This window comes from Rhododendron vialii, chromosome 12a (genome assembly GCF_030253575.1).
Source record: "Rhododendron vialii isolate Sample 1 chromosome 12a, ASM3025357v1".
Classification (NCBI taxonomy): domain Eukaryota; kingdom Viridiplantae; phylum Streptophyta; class Magnoliopsida; order Ericales; family Ericaceae; genus Rhododendron; species Rhododendron vialii.
Window position 1 is genome coordinate 22919290 of NC_080568.1, and position 26175 is coordinate 22945464.

A 26175-nucleotide genomic window follows, 5' to 3' on the forward strand; every position below is an offset into this window, starting at 1 on the left:
GATCTTCCTTGAAAGCTTGATTTCTTGAATTAAAAAATGGGATATGGAGAGAGAGAGAGAGAGGGGCCGGCCAAGAGGAGGAAGAGAGTGAGCCTTGCCTATAAATAGAAGCTCATTCCAAGCTTGAACTCACACCTTCACTTCTTGCTCTCACTTCTCTCTAGAAATTCTAAGTGTTCTTGGTTCAAAAGTTTAAAGTTTCTTGAGTTTCTTGAGAGTTCTTAAGAGAAACCACCAAACCACTTCCAAAACCACCACTAGATCTTTAACATAGCTTAGTTTAGTTAGCAAGTTGTTTCTAGGAAGAGAAAAGTCCATCTCTCTTCCTTTCGAAGCAATCCGAAGCTGCCGAATCACAAAACCGACGACCAAATCTTCGTTGCCGACCACCGCCAAGAAGTAAGATAGAATCCCTAGCCTACTAACTCTACGTATAGTATAGAATCATATGTTGGAAAGTAGAATGTCTTTAGTTCAAAGATCTTAACCGTTTTCTCTAAGTATATAAGGTTATCTGTTGACTGTTAAAGTTATCTGTCATAAGTATATAAGGTTATCTGTTGACTGTTAAGGTTATCTTTCATAAGTATATAAGGTTATCTGTCATAAGTGTATAAGGTTATCTGTTGCCTAAAATGTTAGAATTCCATGAAATACTTGAAAGGTGTTTTCTAGAAATAATGAAAGGGATGGGGAGTATGTTGAACTCGTCAACTTATGTTTTGAGCATGCTAAATAATATAGAGTTGGATGATCTTGCTAGTTTAGTTTCAAGATTTCAATGAATGCTTTATGATTCCTTATGTGGAAAGTCTTACCGCGGAGTCTATGCATGAAAACAAGACATCGAAATCAAGGAAGTTAGAAACATAGCACCTAGGGTGTGGTTAACAAGGAAAAAGTGTTCGAAGAAGGAAATATTTTGAAACTACATAATGACCAATTTTGGTGGCATTATGTGAGTTGGGGGTGTGTGTGTGTGCCAATGGGAACCCGGAGCAGCGGAACCATTGTGCGGATACCCGGGAATCCGGAGCGGCGGAACCGAGGTAGGGTGTGTGGCTTGGTTACGGCGGAGAGGTGCCAATGGGAACTCGGAGCGGCGGAACCATTGTGCGGATACTCGGGAACCCGGAGCGGCGGAACCGAGGTTGGGTGTGTTAAACACAAATTTTGGAAACGTTGATTTGGAAAAAGAAAAGTGGAAAATGGTGACACGGTCTACGATGAGTCGCGTAGGAGAAACACAGAAAATCATGGACACCAACGATAGTTGAATATCGAATATGGATGTGTTATTGTTACTGTCTGTTGTATAATTTCTATTGTTTGTAAGTTAAGGGTTAGTGGGTTTTAGATTATTCTATTAAGCTTTTTAAGCTCACGGTGTTGCCTTTTTGGTGACCCTGACCTATTATATTGGTGGCAACGCCGGTATAATATGTCAGACCTCATAGATGAACAGGGTGAACTCTACACTTTGGAGGCCTTCGGAGCCGAAGAGCTAGCCTGGATGGAGGAAGAAGCAGAGCAGTAATTAGGAACCTTAGTTCCCTCCTTGTTTGAATAAAAGTACTTTTGTAATGTTTATGATGTAATATTTATGATGTAATATTGAGCCAAACTCTTATACTTTATTTCAATTTTCAATAAAATTATCTTTTTAACGTACCCAAGATTAACGTACCCAAGATTGGGGGCGTTACAAAACATGCTTCTAAACGCGCGAGATAAAAAATAAATAAAATATCTAAGTTAAACAGGAATCAACGAACAACTTTTATAAAGAACAAAAATTAAAACAAGTTACCGAAATACAAGTAATTGAACGAACCCTCAAAAACTTGAAGAGAAAAGAAAAAACTAAAACCATATGTGCCGCAGCCCCTGTCCGTAACTTTTTCCCTTCGGCAGCAGCCGTTTTTCTTCCTTTTTCACGTCAGCAGACCTCTGAAGTCAATAGGGTAAAGTGTTTTATAGGGTTTGAAGGTATTAATTGTGGTCCTTTGGGTTTTGTCTAATATTAAATTGACCACCAAAATTTCAATGCACTTCGCACTTCAATTCAAAACTTTTGCTAACTTCCATCTTTACCCAAAAATCATGAAAACCGAGCTCGAGCGACCTGTGAACGTAAAAACACATAATAAATACCAATTAATAAATATAAAATACTAGTAAGTATGAATTGGAGGGCCAAAATATATATATATATATATATTGGCACTTATCAGATGGCGGAGAAGAAGGTGGATATTTGAGGCGGTCGGATTTGTAGTCCTTGTCTCACTCAAATCCGGTGTTTGGTTGAGTTTTGAGGAAGCCGGATATAAACACCGTAGCGGATTCAAATCCACCTGGAGGTGGATTTGTGAAGCGGAGGTCAGACCCCAGCCTTGATAAATCCAAGGGTTTTCAAACTATTTTACCCTTCCAAATCCCCTTTGAACTAGAAGAGAAAGAAAAAAAAATTGAGAAATTCGGTTACAAAGAGAGAGGGAAACAAAGGCAGAAAAGACTACCGCTCATCGTCGGAGCCTCCCTCATCGCCGGAGCTGCTCTCTCTCCTCCCGCTCTCCTTCCTCCTCTACTTCTTCACCAGGGCCCTTTCCTGCTTGTAATCGGAAGAGATGTTGAGTATTTGAGTTTTTCTGTGGTGAAGGTGTAGGGAATTTGGGGTATTTGGGTGTATACAGTGGGGAGGAATTTGGCAAATTTGGGAATTTGGGTGGCCCCAGAAAAATTTCACTCTCTCTCTCTCTCTCTCTCTCTCTCTCTCTCTCTCTCTCTCTCAAAACCAGCTACTTTCTTCCGCTTCTTTCTTCGTTGCCGCCGGGGGGGACACCCCTTCCTCCTCCCCCCAGGCCTCCGTTTTCTGTTTTTTTTTCTTCTCTCTCTCCTACCTCCTCCCTTTGTCCGCTCCCTTTACCTCTTCTCCGAGCCCTTTATCTGGTCGTTTTGGTTCACCGCCGTTGGTACTGCAGGGTACGATGGGTTTCTCGGCCTAACGGCTTGGCGATCTATTTTCTTCTGTCCGGTCGAGCTCCCTCCGGTTCTCATGTTGGATGGTGCTGGGTTCTTGCCAATGGTCGAGGGGTGGGTTGGGGCTCTAGTTTTTTTTTTTTTTTTTTTGGTTGTGGATATGAGAGGTAGCAGTTTGAAGGTTTGGCTGCAGTGGTGTGGTGGTTGCAACAGAGGCGTTTCTTTAGGCGGAGGTTGGCTGCAGGTGGTGGAGGGTGTGTGGCTCACGGCTGTGACGATCACGCTTCTCTTCGTCCTCAGATTTGGTTCGTTCCGTTCTGGCCATGGTTTTTTTAGGTGGATTGGAGCGTGCGTGCGTAACCCCTCTTGGTGGTGATGGTGGTGGGCAGTGGTTGGGACTCTATTGGGCAGCTATGATTTCATGGGTGATCTGAGGCGGTGAGTTTGGCTATGGTTTGATGCAGGTACGGCTTGGGTGGTGGCAGCGGTGGACGGAGGTCCTAATGGTGGGCGGCTAGCGTTAGGGTTTAGGGTTTGTTTTGGGCTTAGGGACAGTGTTGGGCTTTGCCCATTTTGGTGTATTTAGGTTTGTGCTGGTTCCTTACCGACCTTGAGTTGTTAGGTGTTTTTTCCTCCTGATTTGGGCTCAGCCTGTTGGGCCTAAATCAGTTTGTCCATGAGGTTAGGAGAAGAGGGTTTCGGGTGGTCAGACCGATGTACCCAAGACCTTAATAGCTTTGCATTTCATGTTATGAGTTAATGAATATTTTTTTTGCCGATCAAAAAAAAAAAAAAAAGAACACAGTGGGGAGGGGATTTTGGGATTTTGGTGGTAAAGAAGGCAGTAACATATACATATTTATATGTATTACATATACATATTTATATGTATGTATGTATGTATGTATGAATTATGTTTTTTTTTTTTAAATTACTAGTCACATATTTTCAACCACTCTAAATAAATACATAAGCATTTTATTTTATAAAATTTGGTTTTAAATTTTTTTTTAAAAAATCGTAATAAATATTAAGGTTTCAACATTGTAAAGATAAAATGAATTTGTTTTATCCAAAAAAATAATGATAAATATGTATATATTCTAATTATAATGAAATTTATCTTTATTATCTATTAAATTAATAAACTGGGGGCAATTAAGTCATTTGATATCTTATCTCATCATATGTACCTTCCAAATTCCCCTTCTCAAAAAATTATCCAATCACCTCATTACAAATCCACACTTCTTACGAGGTGGGGCCCCTTGTTAACATATCACCCCTCATACATATCCACCTTTAAATCCACTCTCATTCTATATCCATCCAAAACAAATTCTTCATCCAAACGAGCCGTTAGGAACCTACACCGTCATTTAATCAACCAACAGTTAAATACTCCCTCTGTCCCGTATTCTTGGTCTTGTTTCACTCTTTGTGCCAATCAAATAATTGTCTACATCTCACAATTTATAATATTTTTTACGATTTCGAAAACTTTGTTTACTAAAATTATTTGAAATCGATCAAACAAGATTCATAGTTGATATAAAAAAACATTATAAATTAAAATATATAGCCAATTTTTTTAGAGGTCCCAAATAGTAAATAAGACCAAGAATATGGAACAAAGGGAGTACTTCTTAAAAAAAATTCTTGAGATGAACATAGGAATATACGTAAAAAGTCCCTAAAATGGGTGAATCATGAACTTTTGTCAATTACAAGAATTATATACCATACACTTGTGACTCCTCAAAATTGATTTAAGATATCTATTAATTGAATCCATGTTCACCACACCCCAACTTGATCGCCGTTGCTTGAAACCAACAAATTGAGGACTTCTCTTGCCTTTAGAAAACCTAGGAGCCCTCTGAATGAATTTCTTGCCTTTAGAAATCCACCAAAGGACTTCTCTTGATTAATGAATGAACACGAAATCACTCTTAGATTTCAATGGAGCAAATTGAGGAATAAGAACAAGTCATCCTTTAATGAATCTCCAGCTCTTTCTTGGATAAATATCACACTCTAATCTTAGTTTTAAAGGTAGTTTGTCCCTTTTCCTTACCTGTGAATAAAGTGAATAAGGGCATCTCTAATCTTAGTTTCAATTTCAAATTGAACTATCAGCTAGCACTAGTGGTAGGTCCTTGACCCCCCTTCCCCCCAGAGGCTAGAGTTCAAGCTCCACGAGGGGCGGGGTTTGGGGTTTCAAGACTATGGATAGTCTCTGAACCCCTTTGTTGAGTGTTGACTAATTTTCCACTAACCTCTGATGACTATAAAATATAGCCAAAAAAATGCCTTAGTTTCAAATTCAACATGGTAGTCCAATCACGTAAAATGATGACAAATCCGTGTTTTGAATGAAATCCATTTGGCTCTAAGAGAGCTATCAAAAGTTGTTAATTCTACATGAATTTGGCATCACTTCGAACTTTAATTTTAAAGTCAAACAATGCTGACGCCAAATATTTCCTTTGCAATATAACAATAATGTTGAAATCCCCCAAAACTACAATAAAGCAGATTGGAAAAAAGATGAAAGGGAATATAACTATTATATCCAGTCATCCTAGAGTAGTTTCAAATTTTTTTCCTCATGATTATATATTAAACTATTTCATGGAGTAGTATTGAAAGTAGGGTTTACTGAATATTTGCTCATACATTAGAAAACTAATCACAATTTAATCTCAACTCGGTTTAAAAATGGGATCTAGAAGTGTCATTAGATTCTCTAGAAGTGTCATTAGATTCTCAAAGCACAATTTGTTTAGTCTTTTTTTTTTTTTTTTTGTCAAACGGAAAGTCTTTAGTCATTCTTTATGCCTTTTATTAATAACCCCCCAATAACTACAACAAAAATGGCATTTTGTGACAAAACGTTGTGACGAAATCCCAATTTCGTCACCAAATAGTATCTCTTTGATCATCACCAAATTGAACCTTTTTAGCAACGAGAAAAGAATCTTGTCATCCAAACATACTACTCGTATTTGGCAACGAAACTCACAATTTCGTCACCCAAAAGTACCATTCAGTGACGAAATCTTCTTTCCTAACCAAAAGATAACACATTTAGAGTCAAAAAATTTATTTCGTCGCGAATGGGTACCTTTTGGCGGCGAAACTCAAAATTTGTCATCGAAAGAGTAACTTTGGGCAACGAACTTGGTCTTTCATCACCAAATTTAAGACTAATTTATTTTTTATTTTAAAAAAAATTATACTATTAAAAAATCTTCTTTCCTCTGATTTTTCTACTTTGGTCGCTTTTAGTGATGAAAGCATGATGAAAAGTTTTGTCACTAAAACTACCAATACCCTTTTAACGTCTACCTATAGGTGATGAAATGTGGTGACAAAATTTGGTTCTTTAGCGACAAAATCATTTCGTCACCCCATGTAATTTTTCTTGTAGGGCTAATCAGAAATAAAATAAATGTAGATGAAGTTAGAAGGATAATTGAGTTAATTAAGCTATTTACAGAGATAAGCTTTATCTGGTGGAGGCTGGGTTTCATCCTATTTAAGGAGAGTTATTAGCTCAAAACATTTGACAAACCGTCACAAACGATCAAGCTGTTGTTCTATCAGAGAGAGCTTGAATCTTCTTAAAAGGACTTGCGATTTTAGCTTGAATATTCATTCGCGTAAATTGTATTGTTTTTTTTTCCTTCTTTCACCAACGACAATGGATCATCTCTATCTCTGGAAAAGCCTACAATGCCTCCTCGCCCCTTAAGGAACTTTCCCCTCAGTTTATGGGGAGATCGATTCTCCGCATTTACTTTAGATACCCAGGTATTTGAATATCATCTTTCTTGCATATGCATGCTTCCAGACCATATTTGATGCCGTTCTCACCCATTCCCTTTAGTCTTTGTATATTCTACGATATATATTGATTAGTAAAATTATTTTTTCTTGTTAAAGAAAACAAAGGAGTATTTAATTGGTTAGATCACACAACTCTGACTAAAAGTCAACTGTTACTTGGGTTACTTGATGTGCATTGCCAAAGCTCTGGATTTTCAGTGAATGAAGTAAGGTAATTAGCATAGAAATTCAAGTGGGTCTGGAGGCCTGTCTTCTATGATGCTTTTGCATTTTGATTTTGTGGGTGTGATATATACCGCGGTATATATAGCAGGAACCCACAATGAGTCGGTCACAAAGAGACGAACTGGAGAGGCTTTGGACTCTTTATGTACGTAGTACAGGTGGGAAAGATTTCCACATTGTTATGTAGCTACATAGATGTAGTTCAATGTCTTTCTAATTCACATTTTCTGTGGAATCAAAACACTGGAAAATGAACAAAAAGACACTCCTATACATTATTATCTGCGGTTAGTATATGTTGAAGGATTCTATAGCTAATTGCATTTTCGACATTGCTATGTATACATGACGCAGTTACTAGAAAAATGCAGTAAAGAGGTTGAAGTGTTGAAGGAAGAAGTGAAGGATATGCTAGTACTAGATCAAGACGATGTTGGAGGTGGTAAATCAGGAGCAGAGAAGATAGTTCTGATCGATGCACTTGAACGCCATGGTGTTTTCTACCTCTTCCAGAAAGAGATTGAAGAGCTTTTGGAGAACATGTTTCCAAACTTTGAGGAATATTATAGTCATGTTTTCCATGATAATTTGTTGGGAAAATGACGGCTAAGGACGCGTTTTGATAATTAATACCCGCCAAAAACTTTTTCAGCATTAAAAAATGTTCTTAGCTTGTCCTTGGCAGATATTAATTATCAAAATACGTCTTGAGCAGTCATTTTCCCTAATTTGTTCATGGTGTCACTTCACTTTCGAGTTTTTAGGCAACATGGCAATGACTTGTCTTCCAGTAAGCAACCCTTTTTATAGTTAAAAGAAGAAAAACGATCCAATGACATATAGAGTATTGTAAGTTTCTTAAAGCTAGAAACCATTTTTTGAATCAAAATAATGTGGCATTTTTTCAAGATCCCTTCTTCATTCAAGCCTAAACTTTCAACGCTGAAGCTAACTTTTAAAAATGACGCTGCCATATTATTTTTGATGAGATCAATTGTCTCATATTGATCAGAACTTTCATTTGTGAATCACTCTTTATTAGTACATGAGTGCTGCTATAGGGACTGACGGGTCCGGCACCGAAATCGTACCTACGGCCGCGTTGGGCCATCTCCGGCCACCGGACAACCGATCCGAGCCGTCCAAAAATTTTTAAAAAAAAAAAACGAGTGAGCCTACGCGGGAATCAATGGCATCCAACGTGCGTAGGTGTTTGATACAAACATCTCATTTTTTCATATATACATGTATATACATTACAGACTTAATTTGTTGGAAGTTAAAAGTAATTAATATCTCATTGACATAGTGTGTGGATCGTGTGAATATATCAGTTGCCTTTCAAAAGATTCATAGACAATAATGGGGAGTTCAAGGAAACCATAAGCAGTGATACGATGGGTATGTTAAGCCAATATGAAGCTACTTTTTTGAGGCTTTTTTACTTTTTTGGTCCCCAATCTATTTCCGCGGTGCCGTTTTGGTCCCCAATATACCAATTGCTAACATTGCATCCCCAAAGTATCGATTTTGTGTTTAAATGGTCCCTGGGTCTCACACCGTTTCTTACTTCCGTCAAAACCAAGGGTAAACTTGGTTTTTCACCACCCCCATCACCATGGAGGGAAAACTCCCGCCAAACCAGCTCTGTGCCCTGAAATATAAGTACATAACCTGCCATTGGAAAGGTAAAAACAGAGCACACCCAAAAGGAGAGAAAAAACACAAAGAAGAAGAGATGGAGGGCCAGTTCTGCTACTGTGGGAAGGTCGGGAAGACCACAACCTCTTGGACAGACTCCAACCCAGGAAGGAGGTTTATTGGTTGTGAGAGATATGGGGTAAGCAGTTCACTCACTGTCACTCACTCTCTCACTCTCTCTTTCTCTCTCTCTCTCTCTCTCTCTCTCTCTCTCTCTTACAACACTATGTGGATGAAAAATGCAGAAAGATGGTGCATGTGGCTTCTTCGTGTGGGTTGACCCCCCTATGTGTGCTAGATCAAGAGTGGTGATTCCAGGACTCCTCAGGTCTATTGGGAGGCTTGAAGCTTAGCTAAGGAGGCAAAACAAGATGAAGCAGCTTCTGGGGCTGGCCCTTATTGCTAGTTGGGTTCTATGGATCTGTGTCCTGGCTTGGGTGTTGCAGTAGAAGTGAGCTTTTGTCTTTGTACTAGCAATGGGGTAGTATTGTGGGGTTAAATCTTGTAGGGTTTAGGCTTTGGGGTGGTAAAGAAGGGTTTCATTTTGCTCCAATGTGGTGAAGTAGGGTTAAATGTGGCATGAGTATGGATGAAAAAACAAATGGAAAAACCACATGTAATATGTAATGTAGACTCCCCCATGTAATGAAATCCCCACTTTTTGCATATTTGTGTGCCTAATTGAACTGCCCATGTATATGAAACATGTAATAGAATTGTGCAATAACAGGTAGCAATGCAAACAACAAAAACAGAGAACCAACATGGAAGACTGCCAAAAACATGTCCATCTATTCTCCATTGCCACCATTAACATCATTTGGTGTTTACAAAAACATAGCACCAAACTATTATACCCACCATTAACAGCATTTGGTGTTTACTTGTACATAGCACCAAATATTATACCAGTTCATTGGCACAAGTACCCAACAATGCTGCATCAAATCTATAGCAGCATGTCCATACAAAAAGATACCAGTTCAACCAACCAAAATATACCAGTTCAACATAAGTTATCTACTTGAACATAACAATACCCAAAAGTGGACCTAAATGTGCAGAAATTGGCAAACTATTTTGTGCACCATTTACAAAAAACTGAATCTCCAAACCTTCTATGGCCTGTTTCCATACAATGTAGCAATTGTAGCCATCCTCTTGTCTTTCCTTACTGCTGCCACAGTTGATGTTTGAGAGGCCTGTGTTGCTTGATCATAGTTTGTTGGAATATTGAGCTGCAAATGTAATACACGAGAATAAGTAAATGATTTATTCAGTATGGTAGGCTTTGGAATAAGTAAATGATTTATCATAATGTGTACCTGATTCGATCTTAAAGTTACACCACCTCTAAACACACCACCACCTCTGATTGTCACACCCCTACCTTGTCTAGCTGCACCCCTGCCTTGTCCAGCTGCACCCCTACCTTGTCCAGCTGCAACCATTCCTTGTTGTGTACCACCACCTCTAGCTTGCCCCCTAGATGCACCCCTGCCTTGCCCCCTAGCTGCACCACCCCCTACCTGGACACCAGTCGAACCACCACCCCTTGCTTTTACAACAGTCCTTCCACCACCCCTCATTTGCACACCAGTCCTCCCACCACCCCTTGTCTGCACACCAGTCCTCCCACCCCTCACACCATTCCTCCCACCAGTCCTCCCACCACCCCTTGTCTGCACACCAGTCCTCCCACCCCTCACACCATTCCTCCCACCTCTCATCTGCACACTTCCCCTACCTGCTCCAACATCAAAGGTGTTAACCCTACTTGTATGACTCTCCTCTGCCATAGGTGCAGTACATGTCCTTCTATTGTGGCCATGTTGATCACATTTACTACAGAACACAGAATTTTGTCCAATTTTTCTCAACTTGTGGGGATATTTAGGGTTGATGTACTCTTCTGCTCCAAGAATTCTTTTCTTTTTTGGCCTTCCTTGCTTTCTCCTCTCATTTGGTGGTAGGACAAGGTCAGATTCAGTCTATGGCCACATCTTGTATCCATTGGTAGGGTTTACAAGTGGTTGGTTAACTCATCTTTGAGTAGCAATCATGGATATACCTTTGTGGTTTATCTTTCTTTAACTGAATTGCAGCACAAGCATGGGGGCATGGTATCCCAGTTATGTCCCATTTCCTACAACTACATGACCTTTGGTTTAGGTCAACTGTGTATTGCTCCCCTTCCCCACACCAAACTTGGAATTGTAGGTCCCCAAACCACTTTGCTGAGCATACTGATGACTCATGTAGGGAGTCCTCTAACTTACCATATGGATTGGGTAGTAACTCATTACTGAACTTCTTAATCCACTCCCTTCTACTCAGCATTCTGCTACTGAAATAACATCTTATCCACTCTAACATTTCTATTATTGGCTTTTGTCTTGCCTCTAAAATAGTTTTGTTAAATGCCTCACACAGATTATTGCACAACATGTCACACTTAATAGTATCATTGAAGTGAGATCTAGTCCAATACCTTGGGGGTTCTTCAAACAACCAATCATGAACCTCTTTACTCTCTTCCTTCATCTTTCCCATGGCATCTTGGAACATAGCTACATGGCTTGCCTTAGAACATGCCCAGAACTTGTCATCCACAGACACTCCTTTGAACCTCTTTTGCAAATTACTCAGTAAATGCTTAGCACAGTGTCTATGCTCAGCTCTAGGGACCTCCTCATTAAGCACACCAATTAGCCCCTGCAAAAAAAATATTTAACCATGTTAAACCATGTTAGTAAAACAATGTTAGTAAACCACAATTAATTCAACATGCATTAACAAAACATGACCTTTTGTCTATCATTGATGAATGTCCACTCATGCTGATTTGCATCTGTAATGTTGCAATCCATCTTCAAAAGGGTAAAAAACCACTTCCATGTGTCTTTGCTCTCTGTCTCCACCACACAATAAGCCATAGGGTAAGAAGCATTGTTTGGATCCACACCTACTGCTGTTAGCAACTGGCCACTATATTGACCTTTGAGATGGTAGCCATCCACTCCAATAATCTTCCTACAACCACTTAGAAATCCAGTCTTGGGAGCAGCTAAAAATATGTAAAGCCTATTGAATCTGGGCTGCCCACTTTCTGAGTCAATTGGTGCATCCAGGACCACTGTTGAACCTGGATTTGACCTCCTCAACTATGCACAGTAATCCCAAAGCCTACCATACTGTTCAAGATCAGAACCATAAATCAATTCAGCTGCCTTTCTCTTTGCTTTGTAGATCTGAGTCTTAGAAACATCCACCTTCATTTCTTTCCTTACCCTGTCTTTGAATGATTGCAATGGAATCCTTGGATTGGTCCTGAGATCCTCCATGTATCTCTTTGCTATCATGTGGGAAGTTACATTCCTATTGGAGTAAGTTATGGTACATGTGTGTTTACTCTTATAGGTCATCACCTGATATTTTGAATTTGCTAGGACTTTAGCAGCATATACCAGCCATTCACAAGGAGATTCACACTTTGCCCTCACTCTTCTCTTGTCATTTTTCACAAGTTTTACATTCCTTTGATGCTTAATGGCATGTTGCTTAATAGCTTCCTTAAACTCCTTAGCTGAATTAAAATACTGGCCTTTCATAAATCTAGGATCTTCCATATCAATTTCAGGCTTGAAAGTCTTAAAGGGTGGCTTGGTTCTCCTATCAGCTTCTTCATCAGATGAACTATAAAAACTATAGTCTGAATCATACTTTGGATCACCATCACTCAACTGCCCTTGATCATCAATAGGTTCAACATGTGGGTTTCTCTCATCAATGTCAGGGAATCCAACAAACTCTTCATTCTCATCTACAAATATGTCATATAATCTATCATCATCACTCTCTTGGTAAGAATGGTCACTATAATACACACTGTCATTGGAAGACTCAGAGTTGGCATCTCCCATGTGTACTTGGTTCACATCCTCTATGTTCACATCATCCAATCCATTACCCTGTTCCATATTACCCTCTTGAAACACAAACTCAGATTCTAAATTAATAGGCCCTAAATCAATATTGTAGGGTTCTACATCCACATCACACACTTGAACATGGGATTCCAAATCAACTTGGGCTACACTATTCTTTGAACTGCCCACCTGACTCTCAATTACCTGGGCCTGGGTTACACTATTCTTTGAACTGCCCACTTGACTCTCAATTGGGTCCAATCCTCCTACATGTTTCAAGTAAAGCACAATAGTCCTATTCTTGTGCAAAAAATTCAACATCCCATATGCATCTTTATCACACCTAATAGGTACAAGCCCATTATCCAAACTGCAATTGGGCTTCTTACAGTAAAATAAGACATTAGGAGCATACCCAAGTTGTTGGACCAGGCCATCCAACTCAAACATTGACAAATAATCTGAGTTCAATCCATTTACTGTGTCTATTTTACCACCACTGTACACTGACCTGGGCTTAAGAGTAAATGCACCACCATGATGCACTTCAATGGAAAAGTCAGTAGGGTAAACAAGGGCTCCTGAGTAAAAAGCAGCCAAAAAAAAAAATTATCATACTTTACATGAATCCATGACCATATACCGTCAAACAAATATGGGACCACAAACTTTGCTTTTATGCATAGAAAAACAACAGGAATAGCAACAACTACCCAAAAAAACCCTACTTTAATACTCTACCCATTATAAAGATGCTTTCATACAATAAATAACCCTAAAATACCTCCACTCAATCCACCTGCATATGTATATACGTATACATCTATATGGACTAAAAAGCTCATGCATGTCTTCATTTACTAAAGCCAATCAACTGTAAGCCCTCAGATCAAAAAAAAAAAAAATTCAACTTTAAGCCCTGAAATTGAGATGATCCAGTTCAGATTCATACCTTTCAGCGATGCATTCCAGTCGTCAAAGGCCATCGTCTCTATCAAGGGCGATCTTTCACTCTGTACTTGACTTTTGGGATCTCGTTCACAATATGCGTATACGTATGTATGTATATCGAGACCGGAAAAGGGCTGCTTCAACCCACGTGATATTCACGTGTGATGATAGAAGAGGTGAAATACCAAAATTGCCCTTGGTTTTGACGGAGGGAAGAAACGGTGTGAGACCCAGGGACCATTTAAACACAAAATCGATACTTTGGGGATGCAATGTTAGCAATTGGTATATTGGGGACCAAAACGGCACCGCGAAAATAGATTGGGGACCAAAAAAGTAAAAAAGCCCTTTTTTGAAGACTCGTGGAGAAGATATACTTGACAAGGCTTTTTTTTTTGTTTTACAAAAGCTAGGCTTGAGTCCTTAAAACCTCATTTAAGCCCATATTTGGCAGAACAAGTGACCCATGCCCTATTTAAGCCCAGATTTGGCAGAACAAGTGACCCATGCCCTGTACCCAGTGGCGATGCCGCAGGGTCGGGCAACCCCATGGAGGGAAAAAAAAAATATTATTACCATACTGAATTTTTTTCCAAATTAATAAGGGAATTGATTTTGTCACTCATCTTTTTGTTAATACCACTCTTCTTCTCTCACAAAATAAATTATCGAATCAAGACACAAAGGGGAGTGATATTAACAAAAAGGAGAGTGGCTAAATCACTCCCCATTAATAAATGACCCTATTACAATTTGATGATCGATGACACCATACTAGATTATTTTTCCACTTGAAACCAACCCTTTCCTCGTCAAAGTTAAAACTTAAAGCACCACCCATTACAATTTGATGACCACACTTTACAATTTGATGACCACACTAGATTATTTTTTCACGTGAAACCCACCCACTCCTTGGAGAAATATTATTTGGTGGTCCAACACTCCTAAATACCACACATTTCCGTGGAATATTCCGCCGGTAAACGTATGGATCCCGCAAAAATGTATGGTGTTGTATAAATTAATATCATCCACTTCGAATTGTGAGTATCATTTATGATCATTAGAAGATCCTCGATGGTAAATTGATGGGTGTTGTGTAAAATCCTGACTTTTAAAATTTTAGTCACGTGATCCGAATAGGGACTCGACACTACAAGAAAAAGTATGTTTAGTGACAAAAAAGTGGCGACAAAATTTAATTTCGTCGCTAAATGAGTATATTTGGCGACAAAAAAATAAATTCGTCACTGTTTTGATAACTTTTTTGACGAAATTATTTTGTCACCAACTATAACTATTTAGCGACGAAAAATATATTTTTGTCACCAAAAGCTCCTATTTGGCGACGAAATAAAATTTTCGTCGCCAAAAGAGTAAAAAAGGAGACGAAATTATTTTTTGTCGCCAAAGATAACTATTCGGTGACGGAAAAAATATTTTGTCGCCAAATGAACCAATTTGGCGACGAAAAATATTTCGTCTTCTTTTTACGTTTTCAGTGACGAAAAATTTATCCTTTGGTGACGAAATTTATGAATTACGCTTTGTCACCAAATATATTTCGGGCATAACTCTTTGCTCAGAACTCCGATTGAGATAATTTAAATTGGGTTTGAACAATAACATAAAAAGCTACGACTTTCATGTTTAATAAAATTGCTAATTTTAATGTTTAATAGTTCAAAATGCCGTTCAAAATATATTTTAATGTTCAATGTATGTGTTATATATTAGATATTTCAAACATATGCTGAAAAGTTTGTGTGGTGTAGTTGGGCAAAGTTTGCATGCAAAACTTAGGAGACTCGGGTTCGAAACCCCTCAGGATCAAGAAAGTTGGATTTTTTTCACATATAAGAATGTCTTTCGCGACGAAAAATTTCGTCACCGATGGACCTTTGACAGGGAATTATTTGTGACGAAATTTTTTGTCATCAAAAAAGCACAATAGGTGACGAAGAAAATTTCGTCACCAAGTCATTTTTCCATAACGAAATTTTTCGTCACCAAAAGGCACTATAGGTGACGAAAAATAGATTTCGTCACCAGGTAGGAATCCTCAACAACCTTTAGTCGACAATTTTTTTTTCGTCACCTATATTATTTGTGACGAAAAACATACAATTTGCGACGATTTTCATTCGTCACCCAATGCAATTTTTCTTGTAGTGCGACACTCTAATTTAATTCTAATTGTTAGTCAGGCTACGCGAAGTGTGCCGTGATCCGAATGAATGTGTGAATTCTGATTTAATTTTGTAAATACTAAGGGACAATTGAGTTATATCTGATACACGGTACAAGTTATTCTATGTTAGGATTTTGCCTTGAAAATTGAACAATGCTACAATGATCCTCATATTTTTATTTGTTTATGTTGAAATTATGAGAATTTTTGGAGACCGTAATTTGTACGCAAACGGACCAAAATAGTGACGATCGGGCGCGAAGCACCACGTGGTGCAACACGGTGTTTTGTGGTGGCATGTGGCATGCATGGGTGAAATGGGTGCTGATTCAACTTTTGAATCCACCGAAGTATATATAGTCTTGTATAAGGATATTATATTAGTTAATTTTACTTAGTAATTAGGAAATCAACTCCACCCCTCTTTTCTTCCATCGTTTAGAGAGAGAGAGAGAGAGAGAGCAAGCGCGTGCAGGAGAAGGAGGCGGCCATTTTTCTCCTTTAAGATCTGGTCCAGCCATGGCCATCACCGTTCAACAGCAATTTCTTTTCAGAAGTCAAGGAAACTTAATCAGTAAATTTGAATTCTCGTATCCTTCATTGTTCTTGATCTCTACTCCTAATTTTTGAGCCCTACACCATAAAACCTATTTTATAATCTCAGACGATACTTATTTTTGACAAAGGATCAGATTGCTTGTTGAGTTCTAGGTTGCATCCCTTCAATTTATCCATACATATTCCAGATTTTTCGGGACAAACTCACAGGAGTTACTATTTTTGACGTTTTCTTCATAATTAGAGTATTAAATGGATAAATATTTCATGTCATTTAAATTACTTTTCATTATGGTCCTTTCCAAATTTCAATTGGTGAAAAAGGTTGAGAATTGGATTTTTGTGGGAGATTTGGGAACTAATTGTTATTGGTCCTACAGGGGTGTCCTAATTTAGACTAATTACTTAGCCGTATTTTTGGGTTAGTGATGATCAGTGCGCTTCTACTTCGGTATCAATTCAATGGAGTAGTTCGCACGCGTGATGAGCTAGACATTACTTTTTGGTGAGTTGCACATACCTTAGTTACATGTATTTTCTGAAATTTTGGAATGAGATGCCATTGCTTGATTTTGTTGGAAAATATAGAATTTGAACTTCCTACTTGGTTTAATTGATGTTAATGCATGCAATGGCTAGTTTATAAATCTTTTGAGTTTCAGTTAAATTAGACCATGGCAATATGTTTTGAAAACTTGAATTTTACTGGTTGCTAGTACATGCTTGTGATAATATGATTCATTCGAACGATGTCCCGAGCGCTTGGGGATGGGTAAAGATACTAGTGGCGTGAACTAATAAGGTAGGAGATGCAGCCAGGCATCACCGGGTAATGACATCTTACCACTCTTCAATGGGCTCGCTACCCAACCGATTGGCAAATTAAAAATACTGGTGAATGCTATTATCGCTCAAAAGTGTAAAAGTTGAAAGAGAAATGAAAAGAAAAGGGTCCATCTTTTGGACAAAAAAAAAAAAAAAGCTTACAGGCTAAAATGCATGTACTGGATGTTCAAGGAAATATTTGGATTGTTGCTTTGAACTGTTTTATAATGTGGGGTATTTCCATGGTCAAATTTGTAACTTTAGTATACATTTTTCACCCAAGCTTCGGCTTATAAAAATCTTTTTCCAATTTTTCAGGTTAAGATAGATTGCAAGTTGTGGCTGAATGAGGTGTTAGAATAACCGTGGAGAATCGTGTATTGTCTAATGGTTTGTAACTATTATACTTGTACACTTAGAAGCTCTGGATTATCTTATTTATTCTACGCTTCCGCATACTTGAGTTCTATTGTTTAAAATGACGCCGATGTTAGAAATCCCTAAACTAGAATATAAGCAGGCCTTCGGCGGCTTAACACCCGCTTGGCCGGTCACGACTTCCAGGGTCGATTTTGGGTCGTGACATGTTGGGCCCAAGACTACTGAAAATTACTCCTCTTTGTAACCCTTAGTAAAAGTTAAGACACCACATAGAATAAAACGCAAGCGTAAAAGAAGTATTTGATATTATCGACAAAGAAACTATCATACAACATTTCAAAATGTGGAACCCGTTGAATTCAACTGTAGAAGTTCTTGAGTTTATTTTAGTATGGGTGAAACTGAAAATAAGATTATTAGAACATACCTTTTGATATCTTTTATTGTTTTAGTTGAAATGCTTGTTGAGCTTTTGATGTGTTTTTTGTCAAAATTAGATTATTAGTTGTCATTACCATTGATTTTTTTTATAATTGATAATAAAATATATGCTTATAAATAAATGACCCCATGGTTCCAAAATCCTGGAGTCGCCCCTGCCTGTACCAACCACTCCAAAGGGAAATTCCAAGAGTTGAAGCTAGGCATTACATTTCTGTTTATGAAAAGGATGCTTCTAGGAATGAAAAGCTATTTAGGCTTGCAAAAATTGATTTCAATCGACTACAAATGTTACACAAGGAAGAACTCTGCCAGATCTCCAGGTATTCTGCGTGTGCTTATTAAAAGAAAATATGTTGCGTGTGCGTATATGTTATTTATATTTGGCAATGACACCGGTTAATCTAAACTCTGTTCAATCTTTTTTGTTTCCTAAATGAAAAATAGAAACAGCTTATCATAAAAGATAAACAACCAAATTGGGAACAAAAAAAAAGATTAAAACATTGAGAGCGCTTTGAACAGTGAAAAGATTGCCGTTTCAAAAAACAAAACAGAGAAAAGATTAAATGCATGCTTCTCCTTTTCAGGGTGCAACCATTCTGCTTCCAGGCTCATTTTACCCACACACTCGCACAACAGAAGAAGATTAATTCTTTTAATTGGGGTGTACCATGGGCTTCCTGTAAGTGTTTTTTTGTTTAACTCATATGCAACCATGCATTCTACTTTCATATATTTAGGTGGTGGAAAGACTGGGACCTACGGCCACATATTCCTTATGTGAGAGACAGTGGAGTGCTTTTTCTATTCTACAGCAGTTTGTTTCGAGCCGTAACACTCTCTTGCCCGTCTGGTTCTCACAAAAATTATAATAATGATATATGTTCTAGATGATATCTATGAGGCTCATGGTGCCTATGAAGAACTCAAATGTTTCACAAATGCAGTGCAGAGGTACTATTGCTAGCTATAGAGACAAAATTAAAAAATTCGCATTTTTTTTTTTGTTCTTTTTGGATCCATTTTGATAACTTAGTTTGCCTATTTTCGGATTCTTTTTGGACCCACCTTGATGATCCAAATGGTTCACATCTTAGAGCTATTCCAAGGACATTGACCTTTAGAAAAAGATTGCAACATTGGATTTGATCACAATGCATTCACCTTTAGAAAAAGATTGCAACATTGGATTAGAACCCATTCATATATCTGTGGTTCGACAATATATCAATCACTGCTCGATCAACATGATTTTTAACGCAGTTGATGTTCTTTGATAAGTGCTGGTGGGATCCTTAAATAGTGTTGTGATTTTTTCTATGTACTTATGAAGATGTAAGAATGGATGTGTAAACTTTGGAACATGTCTAGCACATTGCTCTTCCCTGAATATAGGTGGTATGATTGTGTGACATCAAGTGCTCGGGTGTTAGGTGGGACATGAATGCGATTGATCAACTCCCAAAGTACATGAAGCCAATCTACGAGGCACTCTTAAATGTTCATGATGAAATTTAATTACCAGGAGATGGCAAAGAAAAAATTAAACTACGGAGTCTAATATTTAGAAGAAGCACAGTATGGCCGGCTGCCCTAAATAGTTCTCTCTATTTTTTAATTTGTTTTTTATTTGGGACAATTAATATTGTTTCATAAATATTTTACAAAAAATTTCACTTAAATGACATCGAAATGGCAGTTTTGTCAGTGCAGTACACCGATAAAAGAGAGGACTAATTCGGGGAGATTCGGCGGTATTTTTCCAGGTTCGCCGATGATAAGAGGCAGGGCTGTGAAAGACGGAAGCTCAAGTGGTGGTGGGTCTGTTATTAGGTCTTCATTTGGGGGAGGGCTTTTGTCTAAAATGGTGGATTCGAAGGGGGATTCGACCAGTCCTGCTTTGTTCAGGAAAAGCTGCGTGACTCCGTCTGTGTCGAAGTTTCCGAGGAGCAAGAGTGTTTGCGATAGAGAGCCGAGGATCCCTAGGAGTCCCTACAACACAGCTGTAGGTACATTTTGCCTCTTTGCCATTCCTTTTTTAAAAATTTCTTTCTTAATAGAAGTTTTGAGGAGCCTTTTCTCTTTCGTTTGTTCTATTTCAGGAGAAGAAAAGTGTGACTCCACCGCCGAGCTTGCGCAATGCGAGAGCGGCAGCTTCTCTGAAAATGGGGGCCGGGGATGCACAGAATTCAGCAAACTCAAAGGTGGTGGTGGTTTCGCAACCGGAGTCTCAGTCCGGTAGCGACTACAAAAGTCTGGCAATGAATTTTCCTGGAAAGCTAAGCACGTTGGGAAAGGTGAATTGGATTCTGTTTATATGCCTTCTCTTTCTATGATAGTAATTGTTAAGGAGTGTGAATAGGGACTACTTATTGGGTACTCCCGAAATTCTGTGTGGTATTATGCAGCTCCGCTTAGTAGTATTCTAGTCCATGGTGTGTTTTTATGTCTCACCCACAAAAGATTTATAGTTACCTGATTTGTCAAGAGAATCACGTGAAAATATCACATGGTACTTTGAGAGTGTTGAATATAGGGGAAAGGGCCCTTGTTGTGTAGTCATACAATAAGGGGTTGTGCTATATTTCGGAGGGCTCTATCGAAATTCCATCATAATGATTTGAACCGTGTATTTTTTAAATTTCACTAAGAAGAGGACATTCGCGGAAAAAGTTAAACTGTTTGGATCCCATGGTCACTTGTTCAGACAAGGGCTTTTACCAAAAAGAGCTGTCAAGAATATGGTGATGAGATGTCGATGAAGCCTACCAAGGTGCACTACACCTCGTAATGCATTAGCACACTTCAAGACACCTTATTCGCAACTCGCAATGGTTAGACGTAAACTTAGCAAACACTCCCAATAAAAAACAATATCATTGCTGATGGTTTTAGAATGACTTTGATGGTCCCATTGGATGTCTGACATATAGCACCTTAACGTACAACTCGAATTTCAGTTTTAACTTCAAGATTTTAGTTTTGGCCCTTGAAAAATTCCCCAGTCACTGTCTCCCTCTTTTCATTCCGTCTTGTTGAACTGTATGTTGTTAACTTCCACTGAACAAACAACAATGCTTTCAACCATCAATCTTATGATCTTTTTTGAAATTTATGTTTGATTATGATCATTTTTGTCTCAGTAAATTTAAATTCTGTGGCATTATAGGAAGCAATGCAGCCGAGAGAAACAGCACAAAAGGTTGCACTTCAAGCACTAAGAGATGCTTCAGCCACCGAAAATCTAGTCCGGTCCCTCAAGTACAATACCTCTCCTTCCACCAATTTTTTTTCAAAAACTTGATTTGTTAATCTTTATGCTTCGTTCATAAATTAACATGATTGACTCCTTTTAGGATGTTTTCAAACTTAAGCAAAACTGCGAAATCAGATGCACCGGCTGCCTGTTTCGATCAGTTCCTGGATTTCCATACCCAAATTGTGCAAGCAGTAGCTGAAATGGTGTCCATTCAAGCAGCAACAGCAACTGAAATGGCCCAAACCCCGAACACAAAACAATCTGAAGAAGACTCCTCCATCTTAAATGAACTCCCTCACAACTCCTTGGACGCGAAAGCATCATCCAAAAGAAGGAATGTACTCTACAAATCAATCGCAGTGTTTCCTGAACGAAGTGATCAGAAGACAATCTTAGGGAAGCATGTGAGATCATCATGTCTCAAGGTGGTGCCCACTCCTCCCTCTTCCGAAAACGATGAAAACAAGAAACCAGCTACTTGCTGCAGCCTTGGGAATACGATCAAGTTGGGGAGGCAGATTGAGACCGAAGCGGGAAACTGGTTCATGGAATTTCTTGAGAAAGCTTTGGAGACGGGTCTGAAGAAAACGAAGGGGAGAGTAGAGGGAGATGTGCAAAAAGTTCCTCGGTCGCTCATATTGAAGGTTATCAACTGGGTGGAAGTCGAACGGTGTGATTCTAGCAAAAGGCCTGTGCATCCTAGAGCGGAGCAGGTGGCCAGGAAGTTAAGGATCAAGATGAAGAATCCTTGAATGGGGGCAATATAATGTTAGGGTCATATCCTCCTCCTCCTAAATAAGAACGTCTTTCGCTCGCCACTTTCTCGGTGGACGACTTTGCCCTTTGTGGTTTTGGCTTCTTGTTGGTTTTTTTGTTGGGCAAAATCATAATTTCACTTCTTGAATTTACTGGGCTACGTGTTTGTTTAATTGTTTGTTGGGTCTAAGCATGGAGTACGTGGCTTCATTGTGTCCAGCCAGGTATAGCCCTTCAACTTTACTTTCCCACTCTTTCTCTCTTAACCGAATCACACCACCACGCCATTGCTGCCCTCTCTCTCTGGAACGAAATCCTCATCGCCATCACGCCAGTACTCCGTGAATCGGAGAAGATAAGGGACGTTGAGTTTGAGAGATTTCGGGAATGGAAACATCAGATCGCGATGAGAAGGTTGCACGACTCTTCCCCTGGACTTGTATTTCAACGCGGAATTCGAGTTGCATGTAGGTGGGTTTCAAATTGCATTGATTTTTGGTGAATGTGCTTATGCCGCATGTAGGGGTTTTCTACCTGAAAATCTTGCTTGGGAGATTTTTTAGTGCTGGCGTCTTAATTTTGGTTGAAAATTTTGTATTGACCGACGGGATGTTTTTATGTGCAGGTCGCGATACATGCGTTGATGGACTCGCGATTTTGTTGACGAATTTACCATAGGATGCCAACAGAGCTACCATGGTTTCTAGGGTTAATCGCACGAACTTGTTATGGGAGGAGTTGGTTGCTCAGAACAAGTGGTGAGTTTAGTTTATGGTTTGGTCCCCCGTTCATTACTAGAGTATACATCTTTGATTTTTGCTACTTTGCTGCACTATAGGTGATTTGTTGTTTTATTTTTCCTACTATCTTTTTCAGCAATTTAGCAGATTTTCAAGTCCTGAAATTGTTGGTAAGTTTCCAAAAGAATTTCGTATTTGCGTGAATGTTTTCTTTCAGCAAGATTGGGTTTTTAGGTTAGTTTGTTGTTAGTGTTCATTGTTAGGTTAATTTTCAACTTGTTATCGGCGATGCATGTTGGTTCATCGTTTTCTTTTCCAGATTTTTTAGTCAATTTTCTGTGTCGTCTTAAAATAGTTTGTGGACACGCTTAGAAATCTGACTCTCGAATAGGTACTAAACAGCTACATTGTATATGATTGATTATCTGGTTAGAAGCAGCATCTTGAATTTTGCTACACTTGCAAAGAATTTTTGGAAGCAATTTTCTTTGATAATTCTCGGTAATTGGGAAAACCAATTGAATTCTTGCCGTTTTCTTTTCACTGTTTCCTTTTGATTTTTTGTAGAGCTTTGTTTGTTTGGGGAAAAACTAAAGCATGAGCTTTTGTAATCAATAAAGTTTTTAGTTATTGGAGCCTATGCTTCCTAGCTAGATTTTGACACCATCCATGCTAGATTTTAAGTACCTGCACCGGGCGCAATGGACTTGAATAACGTGTGAGTATATTTCGAACATTGGTGATAGAACATATTCACAAGATATAAACTAATTTGAGCCTATGTAGTGTTGCTTTGATAGTTCTATGGAAGAGTCATTTTGAGTTTCTAAGATGATTTTGAACATTTCTTTGAAATGGACGATATTGAAATGGGCATTGGAATTTATTTCAGTTTTGTACGTGATTTAGCCAAAGGATGTGTATGGATGGAAGAATGTTTTGTTTACATTACGCCTCCGTGCACTCATGAGTCTCACGCTTATTCTCGCACCCATGGTATATTTGCCCATTTCTTGTTTTCATTGTCGTACAAATATTAAAAAAAGCTAACTCAATGAAAAAAGAAAATCCCAAATCATTTGCAACGCATGCCCAATCGTAATGTTTGTTATTGACTAATGTTTGGTGGGAAAGGGTGAGGGAGAGGGGAAAGGGAACTTTTTAATTCATCCGGCATTGTTTTACAACGGAAATGGTGGGAATTGGTGAGAAACAAACTTGTTGGTCTCTAAGAAACAATGAGGTTGCTCAGTAAATTCAAATGTCAACAAAGAAAGGTCATTCCCATTCTTATCTCTGATGCTTTCCTTTCTAACTCATCAAACATGATCATGTGAAACCCAATCCTTTCTTTTAAACTGACTAATATGGTGGAGAGAAGGTTTTCTGTGTGTGATAGTTCTATTTTAAATTGAAATGGACTGAGAGTCTAGGGTAAAACATCCTGTATAAGCAAAGACAAATTTTTTTTGCTTTGTTTTTTAATCTGAAAGAAACACAAACTAATAATGCCTATATACTCTGTTTGGTTTTGTTGTCAGAATATGGAGAATGCAATGGTAGTGTTGAAATCTAATGTTGTTGATCTTGCCATGGGAATGTAAGTCCATATGCATGGGTTAAATATGTGTCTAGCGAGCCCATACTTCCCAACCAACCCAATGAAGGAATGAGAAAACCCGAATGAGACAAAAGAGGGCATTTATATTGGTAAGAGTCCTTTCACTCCTTTGTAGGTATTTTTTGTCCACTTCTCAGCCCAAAGCTCTTACTTTATTTATTTTCCATTTTTATGCTTCTAGAATCCTATAAAAGATCAGATGAAAAAAGGAAATTGCAGAGTTCAGTCTTTTATATATCCCTTACGGTTATGGGATGTCTTAGAATCGTCGTTCGAAATGTCCATGCTTACTTTATTTTCATTTATTGTCATAACTGCGAAGGGCAAACAGCAAAGAGCTCACATTAAACTTTAGACTTCCTTCTTCTCAAAGTTATGCCATTTTTATCGACATTGGTGTTTGATCTGTTGCGCTTGCGTTTCTGAGCTTTAATAAGATACTGGCATTGGAAAAATAGCTATTCGCAACCTTGTACTCAGAAGTTATTTTCGCGTTCTTGTTTAGAGCTAAACTGCCGCATTAGGTGTCTTTTTTGAGCTCTTTTGACTGCTTGAACAACCTGATTTCATTGTGAGCGCTGGTATGTGTACCAAGGCAATTTTTTGGTACATTGGGCTGAAAAGAATGGAGTGACTGCCAATTTCAAAACCCTTTGTGAGAATACCAAGGCAAAAACATTCATTCTTGAAGACCTTACTAAGACTGGAAAAGAAAAGAAGGTTCCTTTCGCTCTCTTAACATGTTGTTAAGTGGTTGTACACATAACAATTATACTTTGTATTGAAAGTTGAGAATAAAAGGTTGCGAGTTGAAATCAAATAGCTATATGAAATTTTTGTGTCCCCGACTTATATTGCTTTCTTTGCAGCTAAAAGGTTTTGAGTTGATAAAAGGTGTAAATCTTGACCCGATGCCATTTGACATGGACTGAGATCTTCTCACCCCCAACTTCCAAGAAGAAGAGGGACAAGTTTCTTAAATACTATCAGGTAAGCTCCTGTGATCCATGCACTTAGATTGGTCAAAGACTGAGACAAGTGGAGAAGTACCATTTGTAACAATGTTTGGTCATTCGATAACTAATTTACGTGTTCTGTAGCAGCCTATGTTTCAAGGAGTGCTTCTGGTTTCTGACTTTATTATTTGTATACTTAGAGTCTAGAAGATCAACATTGTGTGGGGGGCTCATCATTGTGTTCTGAACCCCGCAACCTAATGAAGTGGGTAGGAGTATTGTTGGCTATGAGAATGTCCATGATGAAATCCAAGCTAACTGAGTGAAACGCCTTCATAAGTTCAACCTTTATGGCGCACCGTGGGGAACCTTGAAGCCTATCATTCAAACATTCCAGTTTTGTTAGTCTCTATATTTTTTGATTGTTGATTTCACTTACATTTACTAGACTCAAATACTTGTACAATTCCACAAACATTCAACATCGCTCTCCTCAACAGGCATGAACAACTGACACACCAAGAGCTTTTGCTTTGTCTGACTAGAATAAACTCTACCTTTTGCTATGTATAATCCTTTGGCAATTGTATAAAAAACCCTATAGCCAAAGTCATGCAAGTAGCTGAATAACTTGAAACCTTTTTTTTAGTGCAAAAACTTATCTAGGCCATAACTTCTACAACTACCAACTTCTGATCATACACTTGATCAAGCTTATCCATATAACCTTTGCTATGATCAACAACAGCCATAATTTAAACGAAATCCAAAACACATCTATACAACAGGCATGAATGACGT

At 38.5% G+C, this 26175-nt stretch overlaps 3 protein-coding genes and 1 long non-coding RNA gene across 6 annotated transcripts; 3 read left to right on the plus strand and 1 right to left on the minus strand.

Annotated features, from left to right (window-relative positions):
• Positions 1 to 8498: 8498 nt before the first annotated feature.
• On the plus strand, positions 8499 to 9325 carry LOC131311052 (uncharacterized). The gene is made up of 2 exons (XM_058338371.1): positions 8499 to 8899; positions 9006 to 9325. Exons 1-2 carry the CDS (start codon positions 8678 to 8680, stop codon positions 9111 to 9113), a joined length of 330 nt encoding a protein of 109 aa, XP_058194354.1. The 5' UTR covers positions 8499 to 8677; the 3' UTR covers positions 9114 to 9325.
• Positions 9326 to 9439: 114 nt separating this feature from the next.
• On the minus strand, positions 9440 to 13981 carry LOC131311050 (uncharacterized). 3 transcript variants are annotated; one of them, XM_058338368.1, is made up of 3 exons: positions 11568 to 13981; positions 11252 to 11475; positions 9440 to 9998 (listed from the first exon to the last, which is right to left on the minus strand). In XM_058338368.1, exon 1 carries the CDS (start codon positions 13137 to 13139, stop codon positions 11925 to 11927), a length of 1215 nt encoding a protein of 404 aa, XP_058194351.1. In that variant the 5' UTR covers positions 13140 to 13981; the 3' UTR covers positions 9440 to 9998; positions 11252 to 11475; positions 11568 to 11924. The 3 variants fall into 3 exon arrangements, with proteins under 3 accessions (XP_058194351.1, XP_058194352.1, XP_058194350.1); XM_058338369.1 differs by lacking the exons at positions 11252 to 11475; positions 11568 to 13981 and adding an exon at positions 10086 to 10791; XM_058338367.1 differs by lacking the exon at positions 9440 to 9998 and having other exon boundaries at positions 11091 to 11475.
• A 5798-nt stretch (positions 13982 to 19779) lies between these two features.
• Positions 19780 to 22909, plus strand: LOC131311051 (uncharacterized). The gene is made up of 5 exons (XM_058338370.1): positions 19780 to 20047; positions 20145 to 20339; positions 21212 to 21303; positions 21399 to 22528; positions 22683 to 22909. Exons 1-4 carry the CDS (start codon positions 19817 to 19819, stop codon positions 22051 to 22053), a joined length of 1173 nt encoding a protein of 390 aa, XP_058194353.1. The 5' UTR covers positions 19780 to 19816; the 3' UTR covers positions 22054 to 22528; positions 22683 to 22909.
• Positions 22910 to 23519: 610 nt separating this feature from the next.
• LOC131311055 (uncharacterized) lies at positions 23520 to 25512 on the plus strand. The gene is made up of 2 exons (XR_009195377.1): positions 23520 to 24507; positions 25288 to 25512. It is a non-coding gene; the product is annotated as an uncharacterized LOC131311055 (long non-coding RNA).
• The last annotated feature ends 663 nt before the right edge of the window (positions 25513 to 26175 follow it).

Excerpts from the sequence above, each read along its gene's own strand:
- LOC131311050 (XM_058338368.1), bottom strand. The coding sequence starts at position 13,139 with ATGTTTGAGTTGGATGGCCTGGTCCAACAACTTGGGTATGCTCCTAAT.
- LOC131311051 (XM_058338370.1), top strand. The coding sequence starts at position 19,817 with ATGATAAGAGGCAGGGCTGTGAAAGACGGAAGCTCAAGTGGTGGTGGG. Across the intron at positions 20,048-20,144 it reads GGAGTCCCTACAACACAGCT|GAGAAGAAAAGTGTGACTCC; the intron begins GTAGGTACATTT and ends GTTCTATTTCAG. Across the intron at positions 21,304-21,398 it reads AATCTAGTCCGGTCCCTCAA|GATGTTTTCAAACTTAAGCA; the intron begins GTACAATACCTC and ends GACTCCTTTTAG.
- LOC131311052 (XM_058338371.1), top strand. The coding sequence starts at position 8,678 with ATGGAGGGAAAACTCCCGCCAAACCAGCTCTGTGCCCTGAAATATAAG. Across the intron at positions 8,900-9,005 it reads TTGGTTGTGAGAGATATGGG|AAAGATGGTGCATGTGGCTT; the intron begins GTAAGCAGTTCA and ends TGAAAAATGCAG.